At 37.2% G+C, this 15,382-nt stretch overlaps 1 protein-coding gene across 2 annotated transcripts in view; it reads left to right on the forward strand.

The window, feature by feature from the left end:
- LOC131030493 (pumilio homolog 24) overlaps window positions 1-15,382 on the forward strand; it is an 80,553-nt gene that overhangs the window by 43,505 nt on the left and 21,666 nt on the right. Inside the window, exons 8-15 of one of the 2 annotated variants that reach the window (XM_057961333.2) lie at window positions 956-1,109; window positions 1,220-1,333; window positions 1,553-1,624; window positions 3,586-3,636; window positions 3,743-3,793; window positions 3,948-4,061; window positions 4,249-4,470; window positions 4,622-4,696. In XM_057961333.2, coding sequence (XP_057817316.2) covers window positions 956-1,109; window positions 1,220-1,333; window positions 1,553-1,624; window positions 3,586-3,636; window positions 3,743-3,793; window positions 3,948-4,061; window positions 4,249-4,470; window positions 4,622-4,696 — 853 coding nt within the window. The remainder of the gene's footprint in view (window positions 1-955; window positions 1,110-1,219; window positions 1,334-1,552; window positions 1,625-3,585; window positions 3,637-3,742; window positions 3,794-3,947; window positions 4,062-4,248; window positions 4,471-4,621; window positions 4,697-15,382) is intronic. The other variant, XM_057961334.2, reaches the window with a different exon arrangement.

A 15,382-nucleotide genomic window follows, 5' to 3' on the forward strand; every position in this document is an offset into this window, starting at 1 on the left:
GACATCCCCGGTACATGGACATGGGCAGAAAATCCTGGGGATGTGTCCCTGTTTATCATAAGAATTAGATTAATAATTTAGTTCATGAGTTTTGAAACCTTACAAAGGTTGGACTATGCAATCCAATACTCTGCGCTTGTTTGAAAGAAGAGATTGGAACATATTTGGAGTGGATGCCAAATGTAATGGTAACGTTTGATGAGGATGTCATCCTCATTAAGGGGATATTGCAAGGGGTAATCAATGATGTACAACAGATTGAGAAGCTTCCGTTACACCTAAAAGCATATCAAAGTAAAAAACCTAACTTTACTTGCATGAACTAGATACACACGAATGGTTCATGCCCATGGCTCTATTGGGTCATTGAATTAATTAAAATCTAGTTGAATATAGCCAGCAGGTCTATCCTTTTATTTATAGATAGGATACTAATCACATCAAGTTCTTGTGCTTTGGAACACAAAGAACTTCAATTCTCTTCTATTTTAGCTGTAAGCTAGATGCATATGACGTGCATTAGGATAACATATGAATATGTCTATATCTGCATAAGTTTTAGTTTGATTGATTTTAAAATGTTCATCTTGTTGGTTCCATTGATGGTGATCTTGGCATCAATCTTACTAAGCTCTGTCTCTGCACCATAGTCACTCAAGACCAGTCAGGAACAAATTAAGTAATGAATGATGTGATTTTAATAGTCTCCAATTCTGAGTACAGGACAGCTTGTTCATATTTCTAGGATTTAAATTTATTCATGTACTGTAAATTCATAACTGATATGCTCTTTTTCCATTTTCATTACTTAGGCGTCTTTGTGGGAACAAGTGATATCTATATGCCACTCTTTGTCAACAACTTTCTGAGCATGACATTGTTTGACTAAGTGAATTTATTTGTCTCTTATTTGACAAAGTGACTGTAATACTAATTTTCTATATGCTGGTTGCAGATTAGCTGATTTTTTATCTGGTGAACTTCCGTCAAAAAAAAATGCAGTTTTGGAACACATGACCTTGGCATTACAGCCTATTCTTGAGAAAGGAATTGTTGATCACTCTATTGTTCATAGAGGTTTGATGGAATACATGAGTATAGCAGACAAGGTAAAGCTAAAGAATTCTGTTATCTCATTGTAAATATGAAAAATATTGAATTTGCACTCACAAAATGGTAATGATTTCTCCAACAACTGATTTATAACTTTGATGTAAAGACATCTGTGACAGATGTGATTCAGCAACTTTCGGGACCACTTCTTGTACGAATAATCCATACAAGAGATGGTTCAAAGGTTGGAGCTACTTGTGTTATACATGGCAATGCTAAGGTTTGTCATCTTTTGTCTTCTGTTGTCTTAATTTCTATGTTGACTAAAGCAAAACTGTAATCATGATATGCAATATAGAGTTGAAATAGTATTTACAATAAAACTCTATTTTCTCTTTATTTTATCATCTATATAATAGTTTAGTGCTGTGGTGGCTGATCTTCGGCTCTTTATGTGTGCATATTTTTGACATCAAACTAATTCCTACTTCTTTTTCAGGAAAGGAAGAGGATTGTCAAGGGAATGAAAGGACATGCTGTAAAGATTGCTTGTGATGAATATGGCAGTGTGGTGAGGATCCTCTTCCTTCTAAATTTGAATTTAATATGTTTGATATTCAAAATTTGTTTTCTTGAAAATCTTAGTTAATGTGACCAACAGGTTGAGCTCTGTCAGCAAAATCTAAATGGTCGAAACCCGAAACCCTTACAAATTTATAAAGTTTTAATAGATTGCCTTAAATTATCAATTGTACTAGTTGCCTCAACTTGATAAAGAGATAAAAATATGGGTTGCAGGGGCTATCTTTGATCTAATAGAATAATCAGATAAGCTAATCAAGGGCTTGATTTGAATGAATGATGGAAATCCGAGAAAAAGTAGGTTATTTGTTGGATTTAGAAATACATGCCAAACTAAGACCTTCACTCATTATTTATAATCATCAGGTTTCCTATGCCTGCCAAACATTGTCATTGAAAAATAATTTATCGAAGCATGTGAAGCAATTGGTAGTCAATATATGCCCTTGTTTATTGTGTGAAGCTGTTGTATTCCCATATTTGGTTAGTACTTTTGCTTGGATTAACAATGAAATTAATTACGAGGCTATCCATCAATATACTGTTGGCTTAATGGCATCCCACAACAAGGTTCAAGATCCCAATATCCCTCATGATCATGTAGTGTTATGGCCAAGGTGGACTATAAATACTCAGATTAAAGTAAATCAACTTATCAAGTGATGAATGCCTGAAGACATTGACAAAATCAATATTATGTTGCCTTGTAGGGAACTTTAATACAAAAAGTTACAACTTGTACAGTTATTGTTATTTCCAGTTGGATGCACATAAGCAGGATCCTGTGTTTATATCCCTCATGATCATGTAGTGTTATGGCCAAGGTGGACTATAAATACTCAGATTAAAGTAAATCAACTTATCAAGTGATGAATGCCTGAAGACATTGACAATATCAATATTATTTTGCCTTGTAGGGAACTTTAATATCCCTTTCACTCGAATAACAAAATGACTGCACAATGGGAAAGAGCACATACAAAAAGTTACAAGTTGTAGAGTTATTGTTATTTCCAGTTGGATGCACATAAGCAGGATCCTGTGTTTGGTTGGAACTTTTAAAAAGTGACCTTGGGCAATGAAGGAAATGATTTCAGCAGCACAGGTTTCATTCTGACAAGTCTAGTTTATGGCAGATCCATATATATGTATCAAGTGTATTAAACTTGGGTCATATCAACTTGCTTTCTGAAGGCTGGAAATATAAATCCATAAAGCTTAAGAAGCAACAAAAAACTCTTATAAAAATCTATAAAGAGAGATCTTCAATTCTACGAATGGAAAGTTTTGCACTCCAAACCTCTCATAAAGTTTATAAAAGGAAGAAATCTTCACCAATCAACAGAATGAAAGGTCCTCAATGCCCCACCAAGCCAGCAAGCTCTAGCAAACTCAACCAGCTTATAATTTTAGATGAGTAAGAGGCTGCTCTTTATCTAAAGATTCTAGGTAGGGAGGACCGTATTGTGCCCATTTTTAGCAATATTGTTTTGTGAGCTTTTGGCTAGTTTCTGAGTTTTCTTGTAAGCTCTAGCTGTGCTGGGAGAACTCCAAATTTCTTGGAGGATGTAGGTTCACTATATTTGGGTTTTTCTTTGTGGCATTGAGCTTAGTTGGTGTTATGGATCACTATGACACTTTTAGAAATGTCTTCAGATTCCTGGGGTTAAGTTACTTGGTTCGTTTTGATCATCATCCTACATCTTCAGTACCATTCTAATGTGATCAGAGCTTGATTTTGATTAAGTTTCAATTCTTTTTGCAATTTGGGTGAGAAATTAAATATTTAATTAATGTGGTCTAATGCTGAGAAATAATAAAAAGACTACTTAGTGTAACAGCTCGTATCATATTGGCATATTTTATCTGTGTGCAAAATGTATGTTTCTGAATTAGCGATTTCTTATGCTGTTCTTTGTTGGATGACATTTGATAATTGCTCTGTTGCAGGTTCTAATGTGCATTCTGAGTTTTGTTGATGACACCAGTGTTGTTAATAAGGTTAGGTTTGAGCTCATTGTCTTGTTTGAAACTGTGTTCCTAGCATTTCAACATGGCTTTGTGGGCTTCAATTCTTTAATGTCTTTTAGGAGCTATACTTTTGCAGGTCATAATTCGTGCGATTGAAAAAAATCTAAAGGAGTTGGCATTGGATAAGGTAATTTTCATCTTGCATATTGTACTCACCTTTCTTTCTAAAAACAAGAGCATCCAGGATTTTTTGTGCTTTCAGAAAGGCTGAGGAATGTTACTGGAGGGGAGCATATAATATTTTCTGAAAATTTAACATATATAATTCTTTGCAATGACAGTACGGGCAGCGTCCACTTCTGCATCTTCTTTGTCCAAATGCACGTCGCTACTTTCCTCCTGATGTTTTGGCGACTCTAAGATTGACAATCACTTCTCTTTCAACTAGTACTGAGGCACTTCTCTTGTCCTAGTCCGTAGCCTACTTTGAATATAATGCTACCTAAACTCTATTTATTTTTGCAATTCTTTGCTTGGAGTGATCAATATTTGAAAGCACCTATGGTTATTTATATGCAAACAGCATGAAAAAATGTATTATATTTTTTCTATTGATGGAAAAAAATGTCTACTTTATTGCAGGAAGAATTATCCAAACATGGGCATATTGAAGATTCTGGACATCAAACAAGGCCTTCAGAAACAGTTAACCCCATTCCCAGCAATGATGAGAATGACCAAAGTCAGAAAATGGAGGACAAAATCGAAGTGGATGTAGAAGAGAACAATAGTTTGGAGAAAACAAGCAGGAAGGATCCTTACACAAGAAGATTTGAACTATTAATCAAGAGTGGTTTGGCTCAGGTTAGATCAGTTTTGGAAGATAATAAAATATGATTTTTATCTTTGTGCATAATACGTTTCTTTATCTTTGTTGATGGTTTAATGACATTACTGGAAAATGGGAATTGAGTATATAATAAATATGCATTTTTTTGCCTCATTTGTTTTGCAGAAACTTATAGAAATGTGTAACCAAAATGTAGGAGAACTTTTACGATCTCAGTACGGGAAAGACATTATCTTTGAGGTGATATCTACACCATTGACTTTTGTCTTTGATACATAATTTCATTATTTTGTGTGCTAATTGAAGAACTGCTAGCTGCACCAACTGGCGTTTATGCATTGGAACTATGTCATGATCTTATGTCTTGCATCATTAGTCTATAGATATATGTGAATATGCGTATGTGTGGTCATGGAATGGTATGGAATGCTTGCCAATGGGTAGAATGGAACACATATTAGGATCAAACAAAAAAAGCCAATCTTCACCAGGCAATGACGAACACGAGAGATTAATGTGGAGGTTCCAAGCTATCTATGACAAGAATAGTATTTTTTAAAATTGGATGATTAATGAGGTATAGAACCCAGGTATAAGTAGGTGATATTTACTAACCCTAACCAATTACAAGGATAAGTTGGCCTTGTGTCCCATATATCGATGGTATCGTAACATAAGCCCATATAAATGATCCACTATGTAGGGTCAACACAAATCCCAAGGATATTACCACACGATAACTTATTAGGTTCTAAAACCCTATACCCATAACACAATCCAGTACTGTTCATTCGATAAACGAATAATACAAAATGATATAATATACTTTTGATAGAAAGTAATGAGCTTTGTTAGACAATTTAATCCTGCAAATGATTTCAAAATTTTTCCCAAGTCACAAGTTTACTGAATTTACTCCATTTCAAATCCCTTATCTGCTTTTTCCATGTTAAATTATAAAAAGGCAGAAACATGCTCCATGAGAGCTTACCTAGGAGTTACGAGTCGCAATACAAAGAATGATGCATTTGTAGTCTCTTTAGATATACTTTTTAAGCATTGCTGCAATATTTATAAATGCTCCCCACTGCATATAGCTATTGTCTCTATAGCAGCCTCGGAGATATAATTTATAGCTCGGTCATCTCTAAGTCTTAAAGTAACTGATTTGAATTAAAGTTGGAATTCAGGGGCAACAGATCAGTAATGGAGTTTATCTGCTACAAATGGAAATTGAACAGTGTTGAATTGAAAATTTTAAAATCTGAAATTGCTTAACAATAGGATTTTACTACAAAAGTGAGGGTATACAAGAGGAATGTTATATGGGAGATATGGATGCCTTCAACTATCTATTATTTTGAATCCATCTATTTTACAACTATACTATGCAGAAATTGAAAAGTTACTGAATATATTAAATGAAGAGTTTTCCTTGAGAATCAAAGTGTCAAGCCTTAAGGGGTGACATGTGTCCTTGTAAGTTGAAATGGATTCTTGAATGATAATAAATAAGTTGTAATCATAAATAAATAGTTGGTTTGGTACTATTTTGGTGGTGATACGTGTTGGGATAGTAACATTTTGACCATAGCCTAAAATTTTGGAAATCCATTGGAAAGCTTAGTGTTGTGACCTAATCACACATCACCCCATGGGGACCCCCTACTTTTTAGGTCCTCTTGGTCTTTTGGTTTTGGTTGTTTGGGTCTTTTCACATCAATCCCTTCGGTCTTCTTGGTTTGCAAGTGTTTTGAGCAAATTTGACCAAGTTTGGAGCCTGTTTTGTCTATTTTAGGGTTTTGCCCTTCATACTTAGATTTGAGGTCATTTCCTTAGGGTTTTGGAAAATCAGAGTGTTGCAATGAAGTCAGGACTCTTCAAGGAAGCTACCAGTGAAATTTGAGCGAATTTTGAGCACTTACTAGTTTTAGTAAGTTTCACTGCATTCCGGAGTGGCCTAATTTTGCCAAAAATCAAACTTACTATTATTAGTAGTTTTTATTTTTACTAAGTGTCACCCTGTCCCAATTTGCCCTAATTTGATGTTTTGAAATACGTCTATTTTTAGTAAGTCTATATTTGGCAGGTCCATCTCAGGTAGTGGTCAGGACACTGAAGGCAGAGCATTCTTGAAAATCCATGTTAGAATCCGGAAGGTTTAAAAAGCAGACAAGTGATTAGAAAAAGTGGCTAAGTATAGAGTTCTTTCCTAAAGTGGAAAAAACACGAAAAATCTTCAAAGGAACGAAAAATCCTCTTCATTTCAAAAATGGCAAAGAAATCTAGATGATGAGTAAAAATGTCTAAGGCAAAGAAGAATTTCTATGTTTGTCAAATTCCTTCATCCTGATCCAAAGTGCATATCAAATGAGGAATGGGTGCCAAGTCAGGGTAAGGAAAGATGGGATAAATTCCTCAAAAGTTGGAAAAGTGATTGATCGACTAAAAAATCTCCTTTAGAGCAAGATGTGCACAAGAACATGGAAAAAACTCCTTCAAGATAAAAATTCTCTCTACAAGAATTTTCTCTCTCCTGAAATTCTAGATGAACAGGATTTCTGTACAAGTGGAGAAAATCGATAAATTTCTCTTAAGGAAAAAAATCGTTCAAGATATCTTTTGTGTGACCAAAATGGAAAGATTTTTAGCAATTAATGAGTTGGCGACATGCAAAGTGAATATTCTGCATTTATGACAACTCAAGAGTTTTTAGAAATTTCCATTTTTTGAACTCCACATTGATGGCGGGACCCATTTGCATGGCGAGTTGTCAAAGGAAACATGACACATGATTAAAAAAAATCAACGCACTTGCCAATTTTAACCCTTCGCCAACTTAGCAGCTTAGTGGAAGAATTCTATTTAAATGGAGAATTGGAATTCATTTCTCACAACGGTTATTGGAGAAAGTTGAAGTTAGAGAGATGTGGAGAAAAGTCATAAGCGAAGAATTTATTATTTTTTCCAGAAGTTCTGGTTATTGGAGGTTTTATTTTATTCCAAGATTGGAATTCACAGGCTGGAATTCTTTCTTCATCGATTTTTTTAAATCCCTTTATGATGATTTTAATGTTATTTATTTTGTTTTGTAGGAATGGCAGAATCCAACAAAGTTGCAACAAATCAAGAATGAACTAAAAGGATTCCTTCCAGAATCAAAGATTATTTCAAAGTGGAAGGAAATCAATGACACAAACTTAGGGACTTTCCAGTTGGGAGAATTCCGAAATAGAGTTTTTGGAATGGCTAGACGTGCTCCATCAACCATTGCTACTAGGGTTGTCAAGAGCAGGATTGTTGCGGCCATCTGTTTCCCTCTAGCCATCCAATGCCCGGAGCTGATCATGGAATGTGAAAAGCATTATGATGCTGAGAGAAGAGCAATTTTGGCATCGGATGGCAAGCTCCTAGCCAACTTGACAGCTGAAGCAATTGGAGAGTGTTGTGCATATCACACACCCCACCCCATCTCTGTGATAGGGGACCCCTGCTGTGTTCGCCTTGCGTGAAGGAAGGAGAGAAGAAGGCCCATGTTTGAAATTGCATTTGCAAAAGCTGCAAAAATCCATGAAATTGCCCCATTGTTTGCCGAAAACAATCACGAAGGTCAATCTCGGCAAAATGAAACCCACCTTTTTGTCGATGATCTTTGTAAGCCGAGTTTAGTGAAATTAGATTTTGAGGACTCCTCAAAATATACCAAGATGGGTGCCAAAGGGCAGGAGTCCAAAATCTTCCAGTCAAAGTGCCAATGCGAAATGAGAAACTTAGACTTTCTCTTCTTTCCGCAAATCGTGATTCTCACATTTGTAACCAAAACATCGAACTTGCATTTAAGGTGAAAATCGCGAGGTCTACAAGCAACCCCAAATCGTGCAATTCCTCCCGAAGGCCCGAATTTCTTGCAAAGGGTGGTTTTGGCGAAAATCTCTCAAAATGGAGTAGTGGGCCGAAAGGGAGAAAATTGCACATTCTGGCCATTTAGGCCGAAAAACTACTTAAAAACTCTCAAATCGGCCTCTAGGGTCGAAAAACACAAAGACCTCAAAAATCATCAATTAGCCCGAAATTGCCATGAAAGGGCATTTGAACGAAAATGAAAGAAGTTCGCCATTTCACCTCAAAGGTCGAAAACAAGAAAAGGACGTTAAGTTCAAAATCGCGCCATATAGGTTTCATAGGCCAAAACTGAGCAAAGATATCAAAGGTGAAAAGACTAAAAGTGATAAGCTCGCAAAATAACCTCATTGGCGGAAAATGTAAAATCGCAAGGCAACTTGATAGAAAATAGCGAATCTAAGCCTAAATGCTCGAAGTTCGATTCAAGGGCAAAGCCCAAAGTCACGCATTTCTCCTATAAGGCCCGAAATTCATTCAATGATATGGGGTGTTAAACTTCGTAAAACAAAATCGCATTTGCAAGTCAAGTTAGGCGTTTTAGTCTAAAGACCAAATTTGCTCGTTATGGTTGGAATGGCCGAAATTTTTTCCAAACTTAAAGGGCGTCTAAGCTAGGATTCACACATTCTCATTAAACTCCCGAGTTTTAGACCATAGAGGGGGGCATTTGAAGCTAAATGAAGCAAAGCGTAAAACTCGCACATTTTCAATCAAAGGCCTGAATTTCACTTAAGGGGGCACTTGAAGTCAAAGGGAAAATCACACATTTTAGTGCAAAATGGCCAAAAAGCCCGAAGTTTTTAAGACTAAAGGCAAAACATGAATAAATCGCTCATTTTAGACAAATAGCCCGAAATTCCTCAGTTGAAAGGGGCAAGCTAAAATCACGCAAAACCTCCTAAATGGCCGAATTTCGTTAAACAAGCAAGTTAGGCATTTAAATTAAAGTCTCTCAAAAGGCTCCTTAGGCCCGAAATTCAAAAGGAGAGCCTTTAACTTGAAAGTCGAAATCTTGCAAAAGGCCTCTACGACCTGAAATTGGCAATGGGCAAACATTGTGATTTAAAATAAATCTCGAATTTCACCTATTTTGCCCGAAGTGATGAAAGGAGGACATTTAAACTCAGAACGAAATCTCTTCAAAGTCGTCAAGTACCGACTCTCCAAAATCGCACATTCCTTCCAATGTAGTCGATTGCATTTCAAAGGATCAGGCGTTTAAAAATGAAGAAGCCCGACATCATTTAGATTTAAATTTTTTTGTTAAATTAATTTATTTAATTTTTAAAAAATGGTTAATCCGGAGTGGAAATTGATTATTTATAGGTCGAAGGCGTCGTCGGGAAGAACCACGAGAAAGCCTGAAACGTCAAGGATAGCTAATCGCGATTAAAGCCGAAAGCGAGAATGTAGAACACACCACAGAGCTCAAGGTCGAAGCAATGAAGTACGGAGAAACGCGCCACCACCGGACAACAAGCTGAAGTCCACCAACGAGATTGAAGACAAAGAACACTCTGAATGCTACAAGTGTATGCATTCTCAGAAATGCACAACTGGATTTAATTCCAGAAATTCAGTTTTGAAAACTGAGATTGTTTAATGTAAAGCTGCCTGTGGGTCCCGTTCAAGATATTTTGAAACAAAGGGGAAACAGGTTAGTTGTGGATAGTTATGTCTAGCTGCCAAATTGGCCGAATTAAACCCAAACAGTTGTAGGTAGTTGGAATTATGGTTGGGTGGATAACTGAGAATTGAGTGGGCGTGGGTTAAAGCTGCCAAACTTTTTAGAAGGCAGATTGCAGCCCTTGGATGTAGTCAATCCTGGCCTCTGGTTTAGTTTGTAAAATCTATAAAAGGCAGAGGTCTTTCTTTTGTAAAGGGTTAGATTATTGTTAGATAGTTAGATTCTAGTTAGATTTTAGGAGTTAGAAGTAGTTGCAATTTTCAAATTAGGAGTAGCATAGAACTGCTGCAGAAATTGTTGTAATGGCAGCTGAAGCAAATATATGAACATTGAATCATGGTGTTTGTTGTCTTTGTTTTCATCTGTTTGCATGGTTTCCCTTCAGTTGGTTAATTAGAGTTCAACAATTTTAATGGCAAAATGTGGAGGGGTATTTGATGCATTTCAGGTTCATACCATTGGGGGCCTGCTGATTGTAGGTCATCGTGCATGGTTAGTCTGAACCCAAATTGTGCTTAGTTCAACTGCAGGTCTTCGTCTTAGGCTGCGCTAGAATAGGGTGCCTAAATGAGTGTCTCCGGTCTGAAAATCCTTCATCCCTTGGAGATTGCACTATTCTTGTCTAGTTGTGAGGGTGTCTCTGGCGAAACAAGAATCTGTTAATGGAAATATGTCTACCTGCTACACTAGTCATTCTTATCACTGTCCTTAGGATCCCTAAACCCTTCTCTTTCGCTTTTATTTCGCAGCTTGAGAATCACAACATCGTAGGATGCAGACTAGCTTGTTGCAAACGTAAAGCCCCTTGTGCTCCCAGCAAAACACATCGACCGTTGGGTTATCCCGCAGTCAAGAACTGACATTTGGAACTTTGAGGTTATCCCCTTTGATTGATTAAAAGAAGCATTAGGGCTTCCTTATACAAGAGAGGATAGGATACTCAGCAAGATCATTCTATTTTGCGTTGGTCGGATAGAGTTGTAGCGATATGACTTTAGACACGTCAACAGAGAGACATTTGGAATTCCGGCATACCAATCCATGACTTACAGAACCAAAGAGAGAGCTACAATGATATTTGATGCTGGCATTGAAAGATGTGCTGGAATAATTAATGAAGTTTGGATGTAGAAAGCAAAGCGACACATTTCCAAGATGCCAAAGCAAAATACTAGCATAGACTTCAAGCAGGAGTATGCCGACCCTGTGCTGATGCTGAGTAGGATCATGGGATGTCAACAAGCCTTCTTCTTTGAACCTTGGGTGTTTTTCTTCATTAGTTAAGTAATGGAAGGCGATGGAATTGTAGATTGGGCAAGGTTGACTAGTCACAACTTGCATGAACAGTTGAAGAATTTGAAGCAGAAGTAGACCCGATCTTTTTATATGAGTTCATATGTCATCTATTCGCTGGCAAGAATGGGGAAATTCAATGGCTTGCTAGGAAAGTGACCTATGGGATGTGGACTAGGCCAATTGAAGGTTCACGAGTGCTATCCATAGTTGCACTTGTACAACACTACTTCTTTCAAGTTGGTAAGCGACACCTTCACCATGCATTTAACTAGATTGTTACAAGGTGGATTCCATACAAGGTTGTTGCAGGAGGCTAGAAAGCTGATAAAGTATGGAGCTTGGTATATACAGTTACCAAAATTCACTTACATTGGGTCCAAGGGTTTTCTAATCAGCCGTATAGGTTGCCAAGGTATCCAACGAATAAGATGGTGCTACTGGAGGTGACAAGGTAGTTGATCGCCTATGATAAAATCAAAAAGAAGAAGAAGAAGCTATCAATTGAATTTCCAATTATCGTAGGAGATTACACAAAAATGTGTATGACGTTTGTAGCGGCAGAAAAGTTAGAAGAGGAACTATTATTCTATCACTTGACATTCCATACGGCAAGGTCATTCTTTGACCCATACAACAAGATTAGGATGGTTGCCAGGGTGAAGCACAAGCCCAAAATTCAAGCTGGAGAATGTGTCAAGTGTCTCCGTAGGAGAGTTGGAGGCCGTCATCAGTAGATTCATTGCATTTGCCATTAATGAACGAGATAATGGTCGTCCAATTTTGGACAAGAGTCTTTTGATCACATGATGTCATGGTGGCGCATTCGTTGCTAGAATGTTTGGCTAAGTGGCAACTAATTCATTGTATGGCAATCGCCATGAGGAGATGGTGGGTCATTTGCATGTTGGGCGAATTTGGAGGTGATGGTGCATTTATTACATAGTGGGCGATTTTTGAATGTAAGAGGTATTTAATGCATTATGGGTGCCATTTTAAGAAAAGAGCAATTAATTAATAATGGGCATGATGCATCATTAATGTATTTTTCCACTATGTGGCGTCATGAACTTGGAATCTTTTGGTCAAACCCTAATGAGGTTTTGCATGTTTAATCTTAGCCGTTGATCGGTTTGTAATGTAGGCCGTCCATTTTCGTCTTGGAGGCCTATAAAATGGGGTCACCCCTTCATTTGTAAAGGGGGGAGATGGTGTGAAATTGTTGCGATAAGCTATTGAAGTAATAAATGGTGATATATTGTTCTCTGATGGTATACACTTGTATAATTTTTTAGCTTGCATGGTTTCACTTTCCTCACTTAGATTTATTTTAAGCATTTAGATGAACAAGGTTGATTGCAGTGTTTTAAGGTGAAGATCGCTTGCTCATACCTTTTGTTGATAGATGATTTTTTATCAACAGTGCAAGGTTGGACTGAGCTATTTAATGTGTGCGCTTAATCTAAATCGTGGGATGGACATTGTTCTTTGATGGTGTTCATCAATGGTTTAAAATCTTTTAAACACAACCTTTGAAGATTGCACCCGCTTCATGTAGTTCTCTTCTAGTGGTGAAGTGAAGTATGGTAGATCTCACCCAAATCATTGCTATCTATTGAGTTCTTAGATTTAGAGTAGTTTTCCTAAACGCTGCCTGAATCTTCTTTAAGTGTGCATAAGTCCCCCCCCTTGGATTACCAGTGTTTCACATCAAGCCAACTGAGTTCACATTGATTGCATAATCGGAACCTTGGAGTCAATTGTATGAACTTGTCGCTATCTTAGCATACATTGGACTTTGATCAAGAGAGGGTAAAGTGACCGTTGGAAAACTTTATTTTGTGTTGGTGTGGTTACAAACCACCCATCAACACTTAATTCATGAAAATACACAACAAGAAAACAAAGAAAATATCAAAGAAATTGGATTTTTGAAAATTTTGAGTTTTGAATCTTTTGATTGGCATTGCCATTTGGATGACTTGAATTACTCCCTGGATAATTTGTTTCCTTTAGAAACAATGGGCCCCATTGTATCCAATTTTTGTACCAAGTGGAGGAATTTTGTTGAATTTTATTTCGAGTAAACCACTTTCGCCATGCCTTAACCACTTAAAAGAGTGGAGTCTGCTTTGATTTTTGTTTCTACTATTAATAATCTGATCACCAGTCACTGATGTTGCATGGATGGGAATCAACCATGTGCTGTACAAATTCTAATTAACACTTGATGGGTTCAGGAGTGGTGGAAGGCATGGGCAGAAGAGTTTTAAATTGAACACTAGGTGAAACCTGAGGTAGGATGTCAAATTTAAATGCATTCTCACCCACTTGTATTATGATGGTGTATGGCTCAATTCCTGAAGGTTTGAGCTTTCTATTTGGACACTTAAGCTGCTCCTTTTGAAGATACAACCATACTTATGTCATACACCTAAAACTGATGAAGCACATGATGTTTATCATGACACTTCTTACATCAACCTGCTGCTGAATATGTCAAATGCAGTCAAAAGACTTGATGCCTTCTCCTATATTTAAGTTGTGGATCAAAGAGGTATACACCTTGAGTATAACTAGGTGACATTTACTGATCCTAGGAATTTACAAGGATAGGTTGGCCTCATGCCTTGAATAGCAATGGTGCATAATGTAGTCCCAACACATATCCCAATGATACCGCGTCATAATAACTTATGGGTCCTTAATCAATCTGTCCATTACATGATCTGATATATCAAGGTCACTCAATAAGCAAATATTACAAAATGATAGTGTACTTTTGATAGAAACTAATGAAACTTGTTGGATAACTTAACCTTGTAAATAATTTTGAATTTTTGGCCATAGCACAGCTCCACTGAATTTGTGTGATTAGAAATGCTCAATTGATTTTATCCCACTTCAAAGATTTAAAAGATTGCAAAAAATATCACTTTAGAATTGTTGAGACCTTTTTCACACATCGCCCCATTGCAAATGGGGACCCTCCCTTTTTCCTGCTTTCTAGGGGTCTTGTTAGCGCCTTGTGACCTTCTTGCATCAGTATTGCCAAGTTTGTTAGTTTTGAGTGGCGTGAGTTTTGAACATTACGAGTCAGTGTGTGCAAGCCACGGTTAGAATAGAGTCTAGACATCGTCATTGTGTCTAGAAAGCCCAAAGGACGAAGATCGCAATTGATTTGAGCTAATTTGGACAACTTTTAGAAAGTTTTGCTTTTTTGCTTTTTTCCTATTTTTTAGGAAGTTTCGTTTTTGGCATTTTGCGCATGATCTTCGAAATGGCTTGAAAAAGCAAAGTTTTCCTATTTTTTAGGGAACCTTGCTTTTTCTATTTTTAGAAAGTGGATCTAGGGTTTGCACTGTTGACACTGAGATACACTAAAATGATCGACAAATTCCTTCTAAAATCCAAGTTTTGACCCAAAAAGCTAATCTCTGTAATTTTAGGGACCCTGAGGAATTCGATGGATGAATGAAGTATAGTTTTCAAATTTCAAGATAATCCGGTAAAATTTACACAAGTTATGGAGATTTCAAGTTTTTCCTGATCTTCATGAAGTCCGCCCTCCTTCAAATCAAGGTGCATGACATCAAGAAAGTCTGCCTAACCTGCAGGTCTATGGTGCCTAACTTCAGCAAAGTCCGCCCTTCCCCTACAAGCTGAAGTACAAGAAGTTGATAAGGTCTTCCCCGCTCATGAAGAAAGGTGCACAAGCTCCATGAAGTCCGCCCTCCAAGGTTCCCAAGTTGAACAAAGTCTGCCATGAGTGGAGAGTAGAGGTGCAAGGAAGTAAAAAGGTCCGCCCTTGGTCAAGGACTATGGTTCCTAAAGGATGATAAAGTCCGCCCTAAATGGAAAGGTTTTGAAGTGCAAGCAAGAAATGAAGTCCGCCTTGCATGAGACAAAGTCCACCTTGCTTTGAGTGAGATGAAGTCCGCCTTGATGTATGGTGCGTAAACTTAATGAAGTCTGCCCTTACCTTGGTCACATGAAGAGAAAAGTCTGCCCCATGATGGAGAAAGAAAGTCAAACAAAGTCTG

Source organism: Cryptomeria japonica, chromosome 2 (assembly GCF_030272615.1).
Source record: "Cryptomeria japonica chromosome 2, Sugi_1.0, whole genome shotgun sequence".
In the NCBI taxonomy this organism is placed as follows: Eukaryota; Viridiplantae; Streptophyta; class Pinopsida; order Cupressales; family Cupressaceae; genus Cryptomeria; species Cryptomeria japonica.